We start from the raw sequence: 16,955 nt of genomic DNA, 5'->3' as shown, positions 1-16,955 counted from the left end.
AATCACTTCCCAGCCTTCTCTTCCTTATCCACGTACTCTACGGTGAACTTCCTCCTGCCTCCTCCGGCCTTGCTCGACTTTCCTTCCTGCTCTCAGAGATTAGCAACAGGGAACAGAAGAAGAGAGCGGAGATAGGTGGGGCACACGTATCGCTGGAGCTGAGGCTGGAGCTGGGCTGGAGCTGAAGCTGGAGGAAGAAGAGGAGGAGGCAAGAGAGGAGGAGAAAAGAAGACATTAACATGCAGAACTTACCGCTCCAACCAGTTGTATACTACCCTCCGTGCCCTTCTTCCTGAGGGTCCCGCCAGCCTTCTCGATCAAGAATTTTGCCTCCTCCTCCTGCCAGCCGTCAGCTCCCACAGCGCGTCAGCCGCATGCTCCTGCCTTCATCGGAAAGTCGTTGGAAAGAGTGAAGTGAATGTTCTTGAAGAGGAGAGGAGATGCCTCCTGCGTAGTTTTCAGCCGAGTCCTCCTCAACCCACTTCCATTCCTCCTCCTCCTCCTCCTCCTCCTCTGTCCATCTCGTTACCCTCCTCGTCCTTTTCATTATCACGATCCTGCTTCCCTGTGCCCTTCTCTTCCTCCTCTCCCTCCTCTCCCTCCTCTCCTCCTTGACCTTGCAGCGACGCTGCAGGTTGAAATTGTGTCGCTCTTCAGTCTGGCGATCTTTGAGCCAAAAGGTTTCCTCGTCTTGCCAGGTCTGGATGAAAGAGGGAGAGGAGTGAGCAGCTGGGTCAAGGGATGAAGAACGTGGCAGAAAGGAGTTGAGTAGGAGGCAGGGAAGGGAAAAGATTGGGCGGGACAGGAGACAACAAGCACTGACGACTTGGAAAGGACGAGAACTGTAGGAAGGAGAAATACCATGTGATGAGAAGAAAGAGATTAGGAGGAAGACATATATGAGCAACGAGACAGAAAGAGAGAAGAGGAGAAGAGGAGGAGCAGCATGAAGGTACGAGGGAAGGACGAGCAGGGGCAGGAGCACGCAAGACCTTCTTCTTGTGGCTTTTGTCGACCCAGTCACGGGAGAGGACCAGCTTGTGACCCAGTACCAGAGCGGCGAGGAGCTTGAAGGAAGTCTTCAGCCGGAGAGCGACTATGTGCGAGCATTTCTCCGGATGCTGCGCTACCTCTCCACCAAGATCCTTCACTTTTCGATTCAAGTCATCCAGCTCATCTCCAGCAAACCCGACGAGAAGAATGCACTAGAGGCAAAAACATGTAAGCTGCAATGTCTGCCCGTCCTGCTCCTGCTGCTGCTCCTGCTCCTGCTCCTGCTCCTGCTCCTGCTCCTGCTCCTGCTCATGCACCTCCTGCTCCTGCACTTCCTCATGCTCCTGCTTCTGCTCCTCTTCCTCCTCCCCATCATGCTGCCCCTGCTGCCCCTGCTGCCCCTTCTCCCCCTCCTCCCCTTCTCCCCCCCCCTCCTTTTTCTCTTAGCTCTCCGTCAGTTCTTTCATTCGTTCTGCCTAAACCTCCCTTTCCCTCGTTGCTGCTCTATCCTGCTCGTCCTTGTTCTCGTCCCTGTCCACCTTGTCCTCCTCCGCTCTCGCCCCTGCCCTAGTCTTCGTCCTCGCCATTCTGCTCTACCATATCGCGATCTCTTCTTCCCCTCTCTACTCTCCAGCCTTCCCGTCAACAGGCTTGGCCACTCCAGCAAACCATCCCCCAACGTCTCCTTGCCCTACCCCTCCCTGCCTTTCCCTCCTCCTCTCAGGCTTCCTCTGTCTAGCTCTCCTCCTTCCACCTCCCATCCCACCGGCTTTATCGCTCCCTTCTTCGTAGGACTTCCCCTCCTCCGAGTCATCGGCGAGCCTGCTAGACAGCTCAGTCGCCTCCAGTAAGACCAGAGCACCGCCACCTCCGTCAGCATCCGCCGATGGCGAAGCCTCATGCTGCTTCTCTGCTGGAGATGTCCTCGGCTCCCTCCCAGCTCCATTCTTCTCCACCTTACAAGCTGAAGGAGTTTTAAGTCCCTTCCCAGCTGAAGGAGTTTCATGTCCCTTCCCAGCTGTAGGTGTCTTATTCCCTTTCCCAGCAACGCGCAAGCTTTGCTGGGTTTCTCCTGGGGATGTCTCTGCCTCCCCCTCCGTGCAGGAGCCGAGCTGCCTGCTGGCTGACGGCGGAGAAAGGAGCCGATCATCGGCCCTTCGGTGACTGAGATTGACCCATCAGCAGGAGAACAGGAACATCAAGAGAAAAGGACTTCACCTGCCTCTGGCCTCCCTGGAGCACCTGAGCTGGGAGATAGTCGGAGGAGGGTCGCTAGCAATCGTAGGAGAGATTTTCGACCTCTTTGCCTGAGCTTTTGTCGTAATGACTTCCTGCTTCCTGGTCCTCTTTCCCCTCCCAGATACCTCCTCCTCTCTCCACTGCTCCTCCCTCTGCCCCTCCTCTTCCTCTCCGTCCTCCTCCTCCTGCATTCCAGTGGATGCCCTGGCAAGGGCAGGAGTATCGTCCTCAAAGATGTTGGGAGACTCATCCCGGTCGGCTCGCTGCTCGTCGCTATCAGGGAGGTCATAAATCGCGCTCACTCCTCCCCATCCTCCTTTCTTGCCAGGTCGTTTTACTGCAGACATATCAGACCAACAGACTGCCCTGATCTCACATACCTCCAGCCGTCCCATCAGCCTGAGCCCCACGATGATCCTGTGCGTCTTGCCGGGCATGCGAGTGCGATGCCGAGCTTGCATGAAGACGCTCTCCTGATCGACTCCGAACCTTCTCCATCTCCTCCCTCGACATCTGGAACGCGTGATGGGCCTTGCGAGGGTTGTCAGACAGCTGGTTCTCGGCATCAGAGGCGAACAGGTCCACACTCTCAGGAGCAGGGTCGTAGGGCTCCCTCGTGACTATCCTGTGGTTCCCTTCTTTTCCTCTGGATGCTGCCGTTGGAAGGGTCAGTCCGTGGCCGCGATCTGGCGTGCAGTCCGGGGGACCCAAGGGACTCATGTTCAAACTCCTTCGCGTTCCTTCCACTGTCTTCCTCCCAGTCCGATCATCCTCACCCCTCCTGTCCGTTACTTGGAGGGTCCTTCGGCTCTTGACCTGCCCATCATCTCGGCAGGACTGCGCACCCAACTCTCTGTCCCCGCAAGCCTCCTCCTCCCCGTCTGAGTCAGGGATGCAGTCCTCTGCTAGACCCTCTTCGCTCGAGCAGAAGGTAGGAGAGCCGTGGCTGCTCCTCCCTCCCACTTGCACTTTCCTCTTCAAGATGCATCGGGCGTTGATAAGTTGTCCGTAGCAGGTCGCTCCTGCAATGCAGATGGCGAGGTGCTCGCCATGGAGGTCGGAGATCTGATACTCACCAGGGTGAAACACTTTCCCCAAGATCTTGATCTGAATCTCTGCCTCAATCTCGTCTTGAATGGCAGCGCTGTTGAGCCCTTGGCCGCGGCGTTTCGTGCCCCTGTCTTCCCCGCCCGAATGTCGAACCGCCTGCTCCTGCTCTTCATTATCCCTGTTCGGCATCCCTCTTGTCGGCGAGCCATTCAAGGTGGGTGCAGGACCGAACGCTGCAGGCTGAGCAAGGGCAAATGCGTGCGGAAGACCCCTCAGCCTCTCCACTGAGTCGAGAAACGACTGGGCCGCGATTTCAATCTGTTCGTGAGATGCGTATCAGAAAATCTTGCAAGACAGCAATCCCGCTCGCTGGTAACACGAAAAGAGAATGCAGTCATATCTCACCTCCATCTCCCGTTCACAACCAAGGGTTCAGTTGGATATGATGCTCCTGCTGCAATTGTTGTCGAGCTTTGCTCCACTGCTGTTCGAGTATACATCAGTATGTATGACCATGATCCCACCTGAATCCCTTCGAGTAACCATCCTTTCTCAGCCCGCCCCCCGCCCCCCCCCACCACCGCGCGCTACTTCACTGAGTCTTACTGGACGATAATCAGTCAGACGGCTCCTAATGCACTTTTCGGATAGGCTGACTCTTGCTGGCCAATTCCATATTTTGCCGCCAACCCTGTCTGACCAACTGAGTCCTCCCCACAACTCCTCGCTCCAGCTTGTCTCATCTCTTCCCTGTCCTCTTCTCTTCTGCTCAATCAACATTGAAGAGAAATGCTTCGTCTCCTCTCTTGTGTGTCTCCTCCTCCCCCTCCACCTTCCCTCCTGCCATGCCGCTTTCCTTCCTACCTTCCCGCCAAGGTTCGTGGGTCCGAACCAGTACTGACCGAGTCCGCCTCCGAGTCGTGCTGACTCCGACTGAGCCTCGGAGGCTCCGATCATCGGCCCGGATCATCCCGGTCGGTGGCGGCACCGGGCACGGGGCCGGGCCGCCGGCCGGGCCGGGCGGTGTCACTCAGGGCCGGGCCAAACGGCGGCGGGGGCCGGCCGGGGGCCCGGGCAGGAGGGCTGCAGCACTGAGCGGCAGGGCCGGGGCCCCGGGCCCGGCCAGCCCGGGCCGCCGCCGCGGCCCTCAGCGGCTAGGGCATCCGAGGGCCGGGTCGGACTCACTGAGTCAGTCAGCCCGGCCTCCCCGCCGCCTGAGCCTGCCGCACTGCCTCAGCGGCGGCCGCTCAGTGTGACGGTCCGACTCTCCGTCACCGTGGCACCGTCCGGCCAGGCCTGACTCACCGGGGCTGTACGGTCAATGCCATGTGTAATCCGATCCGATCAAATGACTCACTGCGGCTGTGATTCAAAGGCCCCGGCTGAGGCCCGCCGGGGCCCCGGCCCGCCGGGCCCGGGCCTGGCCCGTGCGCTCAGTGACCGTACAGTGAGTCACCCGATGATTGAATGATTTGTAGTCCGCGAGGCTCAGATGAAGTTTAGGCCGGGGCCCCGTGCTTCGGAAGTTCCGCATTTTGACTGGAAACGCCAAGTCCATGGCCCCGTCGTATCAGTCACGTGGGTATCGCCTAGTTTGCGTCGGCAGGGATCTCGAAAAGAGATCCTTCCAGGTGAATGGTTTGACTGCGGGCCGGGGGATTACCTGAAAAGTATCTTCTTCGACTTTGCCACAATGGCACAATGGCCTCATTACTGACCCATGTGATCACTCGACCAGTCGTGGCGGCCGAAGGAGACGGAGATGTTTGAACTGGCAAACATGAAAGAAATGTCAAATTTTGAAATCTGATGCATCAATTTGAAATGAACAATTACAACACACATCGGCCTCATCCTCCGAAAAGCGACCAAATCGAGAGCTGCACCACCCCTGTCCTTGACTGCATTTTCGGACCAAGTCAAAAAGTCGGAGGGCTTTGTCACGAGGGTATGTCTCGTGAGCCGTACTCTTGACTTAAAACTATTTTAAGAAAAACGTAGCGACGGGATACATGTCGAAAAGCTCTATTTTAGTAAGAGTTTAATCTCTCCTTTTTCCGAAATAGAGTTTTTTCGATATTCATGTGCGCTTTGAGTCACGTGGACTTGTCCCCGTGAGCCATCGATATCTCTCGCCCCCCCCATCATAAACCTCAGCGTCGCTACCCTCTGCTATCTCTGCCTTCCAACTCTCGCCCTCCACGCGTAGCAAACAGAATCCGCTCATCGACCTCTCCTCCTCCTCAGTTCTTTTCATCTCCCTGATACCTCCTTCCCTTCTTCCCCACGAAGCAAAGAAATGACAAGCACAAACTCCATCCAGATTTTTCACGACAGGGTCGGGTGCAACGAAGAGGTCGCCTGCTGCGGTTTTATGGTTCTAGAAAGCAGCCGCCCGCACAGAATTGTTGAAGTCGACGACAATATCTTGTCGCGTTTTGAACTACAAAGAAACTCATGCGTGGGCAAGACGATCGATTCCATCACTGGAGAGAAGACTCATTCCACCTGGACTTTCCTGCATGGTATCAAGCTGGCAATGGATCAGATTGGATCAGCCGTATCCCTTACCATCTCATGTGCCAAGAGGAAGAAGGTCTGCAAGAAGCTCTTCGTTGTGGTTCAGCAACAAAGCGTGGGGGACAACCTTTCCATCGCTGTAGTTGTTCCATCGCCCTCGTTCTCTCATTTCCTCGAGCCAGTCGTCAAGTCCTCCAGGCCCTCTTCTCCGCGTGACAGATCAGAGAGAAGTGGATCTGGCAAGCGCAAGCTCGAGGTCAGTGACATGGATCGACGTTTCGAGAGAACCATCGTCCCCAGTGACCTGACTTTCACGCACTGTGCCCCCATGACGAAGAAGGTCAAGACATGCTTCGCAGAGGTTGCAGCTTCTTCTCCTCGTTCAGCCATCGAGGTCACAACTTCGGCTTGCTACTTCGATCCTGAGCTTGCTGTGAAGCGCAACAACTCTTTCAACAACTTTGAAAGCCTCTTGCTGCCCTGCGCAAGCGTTCCAGATGCGCAGTACCAGCCAGCCATCGTTGCTCCGTCCTTGGTGCAGAATGAGCAGCTGGATCTTTGCTACGAGACTTCTGAATTCGACAGCATCTCCACCGACGCCTCATCGCTGGACCTCTATCCGAGTCTCTGTGGTTATGACTTCCTCGCACCCACGGAAATGTCGTGCTTCGTATTCCAGTAGACTCAGTGCTTGTGTGATTCACTCGCCGCCTGATTGTACGCTAGTTGTAATTTTACTATTGTTTCTGATAAATTCTTTCTTGACATGAGCTCTGAAATGACTTGTCTTCCTTCAATCGAGCGGCTAGAAAGGTGCAGCCGCTTCCGCATGACAGTGATGGCACTTATTTCCAGTCACTGGCTGCTGAGACCACAGCAAGTTTCGAAGTTCCGGAGCCTTCCTACCAGTCCGAGGTGCTGTTGTGCAGTCTACGGCCATGGCTGCAACTGAAGAAGCCAGTCAGATACTCAGGAAAGATCAGGCGTGCCCACCGTCACTGGAAGGCCAGGCACGCCTGATCTTTCCTTGCGCAGATGGGTAGGATGTAATTTCTGTCTTTTCTACTTTCTGTCATAGACACTGAGGTGAGCTTGTATCTGATCTCCCCTATAGAGGGGGCGATGCAGACACACGCGACCTCGCGCCCCTCGCGCCATGGCGGGAGGAGCAGAACGTTCCAGAGCTCTCGAGGCGCCATGGCTGCTCTATCTGCCGCTCTGCTAGCAGCTCTCCTGCAAACTTTGTCAGACGTCTCGACCGCGAGCTCTTTATCATTCCATCAACAACTTCGTCATGGCGGGGCGCCTGAGCTGCGAGGGCGCTGGTCGCCATGCTGTCCAAGGCTGTGCCTGAGAGGCGGCTGCAGGTCAGCGAACGAGACGTACGAGCAGCCGTCAGAGAGCGAGCCCAACATGGTGGACGAGGCGTTCGAGAGGGAGGCGGAGCAACTAGTCGACGCCATGGAAGAGCACATGCTCTCTCCACCAGACTTCCTGCCCATCGTTGAGAAGCTTTACAATGCCTCCGAGATCAGCAAGAGCCACCGGATCGAGATCATGAGGTATGGCGCGTCCCGGAAGCTGCTCAGCATGCTCTCCCTCCTCGCCGACCGCCAGTGTCTCAAGTTCGCCTGCATGCTGTTGGAGAACCTTTGCCTTGACGACGAGAGTCAGATCCTGTTCCATCAGTTGTCTGGGATGGACACGATGCTGAAGCTGATGAGGAAGCATGAGGATGATGTCGACCTGTTGGCTCCGATGCTGTCCGTCCTGACCAATGCTCTCCTAATGGAGAGGAACAGGAGGCAGTTTGCCGAGTCCGACGGGTTGGACTTCGTCTTGCAGACTATGGAGCGGTTCTCGACAACAGCCATCATGCAGGAGAAGTGCTGTGCTGTCATGTCAAACTCAGCGAGAGAGAAAGACATGCAGAAGAAGCTAGCAGACGACAAGATCATACGGATGGTACACGACGCTATGAAGGCGTTTCCTGATGATAGGGGAGTCCTGATGCATACATGTTTGATGTTCACCAACATTGCTTTCGAGGACGACAGCAACCGAGACAAGATTCGAGCTCAGGTGATCAGAGCCGCGAGCTGTTCGCTTCCTCCCTCCTCCTCTAGGTAACAACATCGTCTCATCTTGTTTGTCAGGAGGGGCACAAGACGGTCAAGAACATCACAAAGCGTTTCAAGGTTTGTTCCTCTTCTACCTTGTTCTCCTTCTGCATTCTCCTCCCGCAGCGCTTCCTCTTCCTCTTCCTCTTCCTCTTCCTCTTCCTCTTCCTCTTCCTCTTCCTCTTCCTCTTCCTCTTCCTCTTCCTCTTCCTCTTCATTTTCTCCACCATCCTCCTTTCTTACTCCCCCCCCCTTCCTCCTCTTCTGCTTTTCTCGTCCTTGTCCCCTCCTCTTCCTAGTCTTCGTCCTCTTCTTCCTGCAACTCACTGACGTCTCTCGACTCTTGTCAGCATGACCGTGAAATATTGAGCTGCGCACAATGGGCCTTGGGGCATCTCATCAGGCATTGAACGATCGTAACTTTTACAACATGTGGATTATTTACAAAAGGTACTACAAGAAAGCCTCGTCCCCCTCATCCTCCTCCTCTTGCATGTGAATGTCGGCGATGTGCTCCTCTTGCGTCTGAAAGTCCTCGGGCACCTGAGCAAGATCAGCTTTCGGAGGAAGAAGGCAGGTAGACAAGGTGATAGGGAGGAAGCAGTAGAGGAGGAAAGACAGATAGTCGTCACCTGGAAGAACGTGTTGTCTTTGTACATGTACCGCTTCTCTATCGTGGTAACTTTGTTGGCTATGGTGCCAGCAATCATTCCGGTGACCTGTAACGAGCAGCAAGGTCTCAGCTCGCAGACACAAGAGCGACAGAGAAGCTTCCTACCAGCGCGATGCTGATAGTCATCGGAGCTATGACAGCCTGCGCTTCCAGTCATTCGGGAGAAGAAGAGGAGAAGAGAGGAAGAATCAAGGAGAGAAGAGGAGAAGCAGACAAGAGGACAAGGTTGCGAGGGAAGAGGGAGGGGGGGAGGAGGAGGATGTGGAAGAAGAGGAGCAGGAGAAGCAGGTGCAGGCTCTTGCCTGATAGAAAGCAGCATCGCCATTTCCATTTCTGTGCTGCAGCACGGCGGACCAAGGGACTTCATACGTCAAGTACTGACCGAGACAAGTCAGCTGGGCTGCAAGAAGGGGGGGGAGGGGGGGGGGACAGAAAGAGTCTCACGTTGTTTTGCAGGTCTCCTTTGAGGATGTCGTCGTTGAGGGGAAGGAGCATGAAGACCCCGGCGAGCCACCCGACGAGCCCAGGAAATCCGTGCATGGACATTACCCCGACCGTATCGTGAATCCCTGTGCCTCCCTTTAGTGCTCCTGTCCCTGCTCACCCCCCACCACCACCACCACCATCGCCCCCTTCCTCTCCTTCCTGTCCCCTCCTTCCTTCTCTTGCCTGTCCTCCTCCTCAACTGCTACCGCTGCTCTTGTTGACTCACCCAGTCTCTCGACGCAGAAGAGCCGAATGAAATGCCCCGAGAAGGAGCAGACGACCCCCCCGCACGCTCCGATCAGCGTGGCCTACAGCCGAGAACACTCGAGTCAGCAAGGACCTCGGCACCTCCGCGTTCCCTCCAGGCACCTGCCATGGCGTCGCCAGCAAATTCGCCACTGAGCCCATGGCGACCCCCCCTGCGATACAAGAGCGCTGCGCATCGAAGACGGTGAGCTTGAGGTTGCCGTTGAAGATCGCGCTCGCTGAGAGCCCCGCGATGGAGCTGCCGAGGAGCGCGAGGTAAGTGTTGACAGCCACCGTCTGCTGCGTCGTGGAAGGAGCGTAGAAGGAGTTGTAGCTGGGGTAGTAGGCCCACATCATGAGGGAGCCGAACAAGGAAAGGATCTCGGATTGATATCTCCCTTGAGAGTCCGGGTCACTCTCAGCTCCTTCAGGCGTCGCTACAGCAGCACAGGCGGCTCCAAAGAAGGCTCCGAAGACATGCGTCGTCACTGCTCCTCCCGTGCCGTCGAAGGCTCCGATGAGGTAGATGCACACCCAGTAGTTGAAGGCATAGAAAAGCACGTTCATGAATGCCTGTCCATGGCAGCAGTCAGGATGAGATGAAACATGGGAAGAATCGCAAAACATCACCAACACCACGTTCTGTGCTGGTGCCATCTTTCCCACAAGCACTCCTGCATTTGAACAAAAGATTTACATGCAGTCAGACAACTGCAAGGTAGCTGTAGTTAAGTCTCTTACCGAACGAGATCAGTGTAGGCAAAGTAGCGTACATGCCATCGATGATGTTTTGGAAACTGAACGCAAAACTGGCAATGCAATGAGCATCATACGAGACTGAAGAACGAACAAACCGCACCTGAAAGTGTCGAAGTTGTGATGGCCTGTAACCTGATACGAAGAAACATTTTACTTCAGATCATGGCCCAAACCAAGCTTCTTGTGCAGATGTACAAGGACATACCAGCAGTGTCTGAGCTGCAACAAGGGGCATGTAGGTGATCAAAGTCTTGTTAGCAGACATCTCGTCCCACATTCCTGATAACAAAGCGAGAGATCAATGCCTAAGTATAGCGCAGACAAGCACTTCTGACTGCAGTAACAGCCCTGCCGCAGCTGTCGCATGCCGAAGTCATCTTGAACTTCCACAGGAGGGATTTGGATTTGACACCTGTCGAGCCGAGCATACACTGAGCTCACGAACCTCACGCATCCCTCAGCCTGACTCACTTGTACTGGTAGTCCTTCAATCCCAGCCTTGCAAGGATGGCATCGGAGATAGGAAATTGTGGACTTGTGAGCAAACTCTTGAGAAAAACGCAATGAACTCGATCCACGAATTGCATCATCTGCAGCAAGATCCTTTACTGGTTGACTCCGCGAATCATACATCACGTACCACGGTTCCAAATTGAATAGATACGCAGGCAGTGAAGAGTGCAAAAGTGGCAGACGCATAGGAGAACTTCCCTGTTGCATGCTCAAGTCAGAGATCTGCTGATTTTCACGGAGCAAGCTCACTCAGAAAGGAGAAAGACCAGGGCATTGCCAAGAAGACAAAGAAAGAAATCTGAATGAAAGAGGAGTAATACTCTTGGAGTTTGAACTGCGATGATCTCGGCGATCCGCTGTAGTTGTCATAACCCGGCGGATATCTTGATCCCCATCATGTCAGGCATGTACCGGCAGCAACAATCATATCACCTCTTGAACGGCTCAACGTAGTCTATCAGTCCAGGGTTGTCTCCTGGACCAGGAGAAGGGTATCTGAGACGTAGACGTGTCAGACCCTGAAAAGCAGCACTCACATGTTACGGCGGTTTTGGAATTGGGTCCTGGCGAACAAACAGTCCGTAGACAATCATTATCAGAACTTCTGCTGTCAAGATGACAAGGGTGTCTAGTCGCTTCAACCCCGGGGGCCTGTCCGGTAGCGGCGTCAGTGCAATCATTGTGAGTGAGTCTGAAATGATACTTGGCATTCTTCTCCTTGTGCACCTTTGCTGACTTGATATCTGGAAACCTGAAGGACAGCGATCAGAAGCTAGAAATTGTGATATGTCTCTAATTCAAAGACAAAGAGTCATTGACAAAGATCATTACATTGGAGCTGGGAGATCATATTCATTTTCTGCTTCCTCATATTTCGTCAGCATTTTCCCTCTGCGCCTGAGAAAAAAAAGACGATTCAGTCGCAAAATTATCACCTCACGCTGAATTTCTCAAATCAAATTTACGATCAGATAAATCTCTCAGTCAGTGCAATCGTTTTCAAAAAATGCTGAGGGATTTGCTAATTGCGTCTTTAGACGCCGTCAACACGACCACTGGCACACACACACTCTCGCATCTGCTGACATCACATCAAACGGATCTGAGGCACTGTCTTGTAGATCTGACTTTCAATCCTACCAGTCTGCTCTCTGCGGTTCTGATCAAGGTCTTTGTGTTGAGCTGCTAGCTCTAGTCAACCTAGGCTGATTGCGTTCATCAATGGTCGTGTCAGCGTCTATGGCATGGCCAGTGTTCTGTCATGGAGGTTGGGAACAAGTAGCGGCATCCTATGCCATGACGACTTGTATCTCTTGCTCTGTTTGACTGCCTGGCCACAGCCATTGCGGCGGCTCTTGGAGCGAGAACGCCGGTAGGAACTATGGGGATGAGGGCCCGGGCCGGCCGGGCGGCCCTTGTCACCGGGTATGATTGTCAGAGCTCGGAGTCCGATCCCGGCGGCCCGCCGGGCCGCCAGTCCGAGTCGCGGCCTGCCAGTGTGCCACTCAGCCCGCCCTCCGGCCGGGCCTCCCGAGTCCGGGAGTCTGACCGTGTCGGGTGAACGGACTGAGGTGGGGGCTGCCGTCCGATCACTCGCCCAGGCCGCCGAACTTCCGAAGTTCCACTGGCAGGCCGGGCAGTAGGCTACCGTCACGGTCAGACTCCGAGGCTCTGAGTTGCCGCATCACGTGACGGGGGCAGCATGCCGCCGCCGGATGATCACTCAGGGCCAGTGCCCTGATCAGTGAACTTAGTAAGTTAGCCGTGACCGTCACGCGTGTTACCCGGATCACTGCCGGATCCGATCCGATCGAGTCGGATCCCATCCGGCGGCCGCGAATGCCACACCGCGACGGTGCCAGTTTTGAAGACTCAGACAGCTGACTCTGTGAGCGCTGAGCGGCCGGTGGCACGGCCGCTACTCAGTCACGGTGGCTTCCGAGTTCGGGCAGGCCGGGAGGGCCCGGCGCCGCGGCGCCGCGGCCCACTGCAGCCGCCCGCCGCCGGGGAGCCTGACAGTGATTTTCATGACTGAGATGGGGGGACGCACTTTCAGCTATGCAGTGAATGCGGTGTGACTGCACGGTTTGGTATCATAGCATGCATGTGAACTAAGTATGCAGTTACAGGTGACTAATCTACCGTGACCTTACTATCATGATGATCTCAGTCTGGTGAGTTGAAGTCAAGAAGAAAATGAGTGTTGTTAGTCGACAACGATGAAGTTGCCACGGCAACGTTCATGTTTGTGCTCAACTATGCTGTCCCAAAGTTCTCCAGTGCAAAACTGACAACCAGATGCGTTGTCCATTAATTGGAGATGTTTAACTGGAAAACGATTCGCCAACTAATCCGTGCTTTGAAACAGACCTACAACGCATAGAAAGGAACGAAAAGAAAGGGTAAAGGTATCCCAACACATGAAAAATAATGATAAGCGGTTTTGTTTTGTGAAAAATAATCATGGGTGTCACTAACGATCGCTAAACGCCAGCAACAATCTCCCGTCAAAATCGAGCTTACATGGCTGTTGTTGTCTGATATGAGCAGTTGACGGTTTGAAAGAACAACAATCCCATAGGATAAACAATGAGCCGTCGATCCCACTCATCAATGAAAGTGAACGAGTCCTTCATAAGCAGTAGTCAACCAGCTTGGAGGTCCGCCTGATTCAAAGTTGGCTTTCAAAATTCTCAACACCATATCAAACACAAGAAACTCACTGCTGATTGCTGTCTTCTGATCCTTTCCTCCCCAGAGATCTCCGTAGGTAATTGACTTCACCACGTGGGACATATCCCGGTCATGCTCGCTAGGCTTCTGAGCGAGCTGTGGCTGCAGACACATGTCAACAGGGCAGCAGCACAAAGGAGATTCCCATTGCAAAGTGCAAACATGCAGACAGGAAAACGAGCAAACAATCAACACTACCACAGAGTGATTATCCCCAGCACTTTGCAACAGAGAGGCATAGACATGTGTCGCATCACGGCCTGTCAACACACACGGATCTGAGGGGTCACTTGCGGGGAGAGCATCACTGCTGACAACTCGGTGCATGTTCGAGCGCAGCAAGAGGCAGGGAGGAGAGGGCGCTAGAGAAGGATCTTACTCCATGGAAGTACTCGTAGGTGAAACTGTGCTTCCTGTCCTCCAGCAGACTCGCCAGTCTTGCCCCCGATGTCTGCATCCCGCGCCCCCGATGGTAATGACCCTACCCCCTCGAGAGCTCTTTACCTCCTTTGAGCCCGTCCTTTTTAGAATAATAGTACCCTTGCTATGACTATTTACCACCCTCTGAGCACGGCATACCCCTGGAATATCAAGACTTAATTGAACCGGTATAAATGACATAAAATTTAGGGGTAGGGGTCTTTGCGAAGAGACAGCCTCGTTTAACAGAAGATCACACATGACCCTTCGTCAGTTCTGACAGTACCCCTACCCTTCTTGTCAGGCACGATATCCCTAGAAGTACCCGGTACTCGACAAACGCCTTCCATATTGCTTGAGGGGGCTCGACTAGAGGCTGACCCGCCTCAATTTCCGGTAGCCCAGGCTAGACCCCGGCCCGGCATGGTACTACCGACGTCCGATCTCTTCTCGCCGTTTGGCCTGTGCGACATTGTACGGTCAGGGTCAAGCCTCCTCGACTCTCCTGATTGTCCTCGTACTGATTTTTAACTTCACTTTGAGTACAGGAATGGGACCGACGTCAGACGGACAGTCAGCCGGCCGCCGCCGCAGCGCGGACAAGTTCATGCACTGAGTAACTTGCCTCATCGTGGGCTCACTAACTTTGCAAGCTGCAAGTGTGCCAGCCGCCGGCCCTCAGGCTACGGGACGAACTGAAATTGTCGTATAGTAAGCAGGCTGATGATGATGGTCATGATGCGGATACGGAGTGCGGCAGGCAGCGGAAAGAAAGCCAAGGTAACTAAGTGTAAGGTCATGTGCCTTTCCTTTGAACAGCCTTGTCCAACAGAAGTGCCAGCAAAAAACCCACGAATACCTTCCGCGCAAATGTCAGGATGCGGTTGATTGCGAAGGGTATGATAAAGGAGGTGAAGGTTGAAGGAGGAGACGAAGCCGTTGAGGCCAGTTAGAGCAGAGGAGGAGAGGAGGAGAGGAGGAGAGGAGGGGAGGAAAAGGGGGAAGTCACCTGAAGGTCAACCCACCAAACGTGCTCGTCCCCTTCCTCATGTGCGGAGACTAGAAGCTCTTCGCACACCATATAAAGCAGAGCTGCCACTGCAAGCAGACGGTCATGGCATTGCAGGAACCTCGACTCGCCAACCTCCGAAGGATGTGCATGCTATCAGCGCCGCCAGGTTAGCAGCTAGAGCGTTGGCCAGCAGGCCGCCGATGCAAGAGCCACACATGAGGAAAAGAGGACCTGCCATGAAGAAACGAGTCACGAGATGCTCCAACAAGTAGGTTGAGAACAAGGAGGGCAACAAAAGGGAGGAAAGAGAATGGAAGAAGCGAGGGCCGGGGAGGGAGCGGGGATGGGATAAGGGGGAGGAGTCGGGGCAACATAGAATCAGCGCACCAGCTACGACCGCGGGGACTGCCCTGTACTTCGGCTGCCCCGTGCACGCGGCCTGCAAGGGAGAGGGTTGAGAGGAGAGGAAAAGTTTCACAGCAATTCAAACCGCAAAGGTGAGCCCGAGAAATCCCATCTCGACACAAAGAGCGACCGCCATGAAGAGCCCCGCGCTGCCAGCAGGCGTGAGGGGGAGGAGGACCGGGAGAGAGGGAAGGGGGAATTGGAGGGTGGTGTTTGTAAAACAAGTTCGCAAAAGGACGAAGGAAAGAGGATGCCAATCAGAAGGCTGAGGAAGTTTTGACTGGCTGAGTAGGTTGCTGTGCATGAGGCGAGGCAAGAGGTGATACCTCTTGCCGGCTATGAGAGAGATCCCAACTAGAAGTCCGTCCATGACCGAGTCGATGTAGACACACCTGGGAGACTTCAGGCGAGGAAGACTAGATCTTATCGCCCACATTGCAAACAGAAGAGGAAAGGGCCGTGGAGCATCACTGCCCTCTGCAAGCCTATGAGCTGTGTAGAATCGTCATGCCTGGCCGCACAGGAAACAAGCCGAGTAGAAAGAAAAGCACAGTTGAGAAAGAAGAGAGAAGATGTAGAGGACTAGAGGACGAGGACTTGAACAGAAGGAGAATTATGGGAAGCTCCCATCTGACCTTGGTTGATCAAAGATCGTGAGTGCTTTGAATCTTCACTCCCTTCCTTGGACGGAGGTCTAATACACATTGAGTCCACCTTCCCAACCTCCTCTACTCTCTCTACCTTCCCTCTTTCCCTCCTTCCACCCCCCTCCTCCCTTCACCTCCTCCTCCTCCTCCTCCTTCCACACTCCCGCACTGCCTTTTGCTCACCTTCCTTGCGGGACTGCCGCCCGCCCAACACACCGGAGCTCCATCTCCCCCTACCGTTTCGGAGTCAAGCATGGAGCAAACAGGAGACGCAAACCCTCACCGCCGTGCGGTCTGAGTAATCATTCAGAGGAGCGTCGTCATTGACGAAATCCGCGTCCGAGTTCCTCATCAGCGGCTCCTAGGACCCCGGGTTAAGTGTTGAAGAGCACGATACGCCTGCATCCACCTGCTCATCGATCCCTTCCGGCTCTGAGATCGGCGCCTCCTCGTCCTCGTCTGGCTGAAGGGACGTGAAATGAGGGGCAGAAGGGCAGGAGATAACTCAAAGGACCTCCAAGAATATGGACAGACTAATCATTGTTGCAACCCCAAGACAGAACCCCAAGATCAATCCAATAATACTCTGACTGTCGTCAGCTTGTGATAGGGGTGGAATCTGAAATCCAAACATCAGCATGTCCCCCCTTTACCACCAGCACCGAAGAGACCAGCTCGGTCGAGATGGCGCAGAGGACGATGCCGGCTGCCAGATGCTGAAGGGCGTGTGCGATCATCTTCGGTGGTGGCTCGGGGAGGAGGACAGTGAAAATGCTCCCAGCCAACATCACTCCTGAGGGGATCAGCGCAAGCTCCATGCTTTTCAATGTGACCTGCAAGTCACAACATCACAAACTGAGTACTCATCATAGAGAACATAGCCATTATTAAGATTATGGTCATCATTATCATCATCATAATCATCATCAAGATCAACTTCATCGCAATCTCCATCATCATCATCGCAATTTCCATCATCATCATCGCAATCTCCATCATCATCATCATTATCAGCAGCAGCATCTCCATCATCATCATCTCCATCATCATCATCTCCATCATCATCATCGCAATCTCCATCATCATCATCGCAATTTCCATCATCATCATCATCATCGACTAATCTCCATCATCATCAT

The 16,955-nt window shown here is 54.3% G+C and overlaps 6 protein-coding genes across 6 annotated transcripts; 2 read left to right on the top strand and 4 right to left on the bottom strand.

The window, feature by feature from the left end:
* Positions 1-2: 2 nt before the first annotated feature.
* On the bottom strand, positions 3-3,693 carry GUITHDRAFT_146823 (hypothetical protein; the record flags this gene model as incomplete). Its single annotated transcript, XM_005821916.1, has 10 exons — positions 3-86; positions 253-339; positions 617-700; positions 993-1,205; positions 1,476-1,555; positions 1,760-2,157; positions 2,236-2,300; positions 2,358-2,569; positions 2,613-3,600; positions 3,688-3,693. 10 exons carry the CDS (start codon positions 3,691-3,693, stop codon positions 3-5), a joined length of 2,217 nt encoding a protein of 738 aa, XP_005821973.1.
* A 1,888-nt stretch (positions 3,694-5,581) lies between these two features.
* GUITHDRAFT_118831 (hypothetical protein) lies at positions 5,582-6,484 on the top strand (the record flags this gene model as incomplete). The annotated part of the gene is made up of 1 exon (XM_005821915.1): positions 5,582-6,484. One exon carries the CDS (start codon positions 5,582-5,584, stop codon positions 6,482-6,484), a length of 903 nt encoding a protein of 300 aa, XP_005821972.1.
* A 515-nt stretch (positions 6,485-6,999) lies between these two features.
* On the top strand, positions 7,000-7,932 carry GUITHDRAFT_146821 (hypothetical protein; the record flags this gene model as incomplete). Its single annotated transcript, XM_005821914.1, has 1 exon — positions 7,000-7,932. The coding sequence occupies one exon, from the start codon at positions 7,000-7,002 to the stop codon at positions 7,930-7,932; it is 933 nt and encodes a 310-aa protein (XP_005821971.1).
* Positions 7,933-8,330: 398 nt separating this feature from the next.
* GUITHDRAFT_166103 (hypothetical protein) lies at positions 8,331-11,498 on the bottom strand. Its single transcript, XM_005821913.1, has 19 exons — positions 11,431-11,498; positions 11,303-11,350; positions 11,143-11,250; positions 11,032-11,094; positions 10,849-10,982; positions 10,727-10,797; positions 10,558-10,676; positions 10,422-10,498; positions 10,292-10,365; positions 10,187-10,218; positions 10,069-10,136; positions 9,958-10,001; positions 9,451-9,900; positions 9,308-9,389; positions 9,040-9,164; positions 8,898-8,972; positions 8,701-8,736; positions 8,555-8,641; positions 8,331-8,465 (listed from the first exon to the last, which is right to left on the bottom strand). The coding sequence occupies exons 1-19, from the start codon at positions 11,481-11,483 to the stop codon at positions 8,376-8,378; spliced, it is 1,836 nt and encodes a 611-aa protein (XP_005821970.1). The 5' UTR covers positions 11,484-11,498; the 3' UTR covers positions 8,331-8,375.
* A 1,530-nt stretch (positions 11,499-13,028) lies between these two features.
* On the bottom strand, positions 13,029-13,806 carry GUITHDRAFT_155608 (hypothetical protein). Its single transcript, XM_005821912.1, has 3 exons — positions 13,712-13,806; positions 13,323-13,434; positions 13,029-13,265 (listed from the first exon to the last, which is right to left on the bottom strand). Exons 1-3 carry the CDS (start codon positions 13,787-13,789, stop codon positions 13,210-13,212), a joined length of 246 nt encoding a protein of 81 aa, XP_005821969.1. The 5' UTR covers positions 13,790-13,806; the 3' UTR covers positions 13,029-13,209.
* Positions 13,807-14,548: 742 nt separating this feature from the next.
* Positions 14,549-16,634, bottom strand: GUITHDRAFT_118828 (hypothetical protein; the record flags this gene model as incomplete). The annotated part of the gene is made up of 11 exons (XM_005821911.1): positions 14,549-14,611; positions 14,762-14,850; positions 14,897-14,995; positions 15,152-15,203; positions 15,255-15,318; positions 15,496-15,561; positions 16,000-16,049; positions 16,100-16,177; positions 16,226-16,279; positions 16,331-16,435; positions 16,479-16,634. 11 exons carry the CDS (start codon positions 16,632-16,634, stop codon positions 14,549-14,551), a joined length of 876 nt encoding a protein of 291 aa, XP_005821968.1.
* Between the last annotated feature and the right edge of the window lie 321 nt (positions 16,635-16,955).

The sequence above is a fragment of the Guillardia theta genome, assembly GCF_000315625.1.
Source record: "Guillardia theta CCMP2712 unplaced genomic scaffold GUITHscaffold_135, whole genome shotgun sequence".
Lineage (NCBI taxonomy): Eukaryota > Cryptophyceae > Pyrenomonadales > Geminigeraceae > Guillardia > Guillardia theta.
This window is presented reverse-complemented; position numbering and strand designations above follow the sequence as displayed.

Excerpts from the sequence above, each read along its gene's own strand:
- GUITHDRAFT_155608 (XM_005821912.1), bottom strand. The coding sequence starts at position 13,789 with ATGCAGACATCGGGGGCAAGACTGGCGAGTCTGCTGGAGGACAGGAAG. Across the intron at positions 13,435-13,711 it reads CCTACGAGTACTTCCATGGA|CCACAGCTCGCTCAGAAGCC; the intron begins GTAAGATCCTTC and ends ATGTGTCTGCAG. Across the intron at positions 13,266-13,322 it reads TCAGAAGACAGCAATCAGCA|GCGGACCTCCAAGCTGGTTG; the intron begins GTGAGTTTCTTG and ends ACTTTGAATCAG.
- GUITHDRAFT_166103 (XM_005821913.1), bottom strand. The coding sequence starts at position 11,483 with ATGCTGACGAAATATGAGGAAGCAGAAAATGAATATGATCTCCCAGCT. Across the intron at positions 10,137-10,186 it reads CACAACTTCGACACTTTCAG|TTTTGCGTTCAGTTTCCAAA; the intron begins GTGCGGTTTGTT and ends TTGCATTGCCAG. Across the intron at positions 8,737-8,897 it reads GCGATGCTGCTTTCTATCAG|GCTGTCATAGCTCCGATGAC; the intron begins GCAAGAGCCTGC and ends CTGGAAGCGCAG.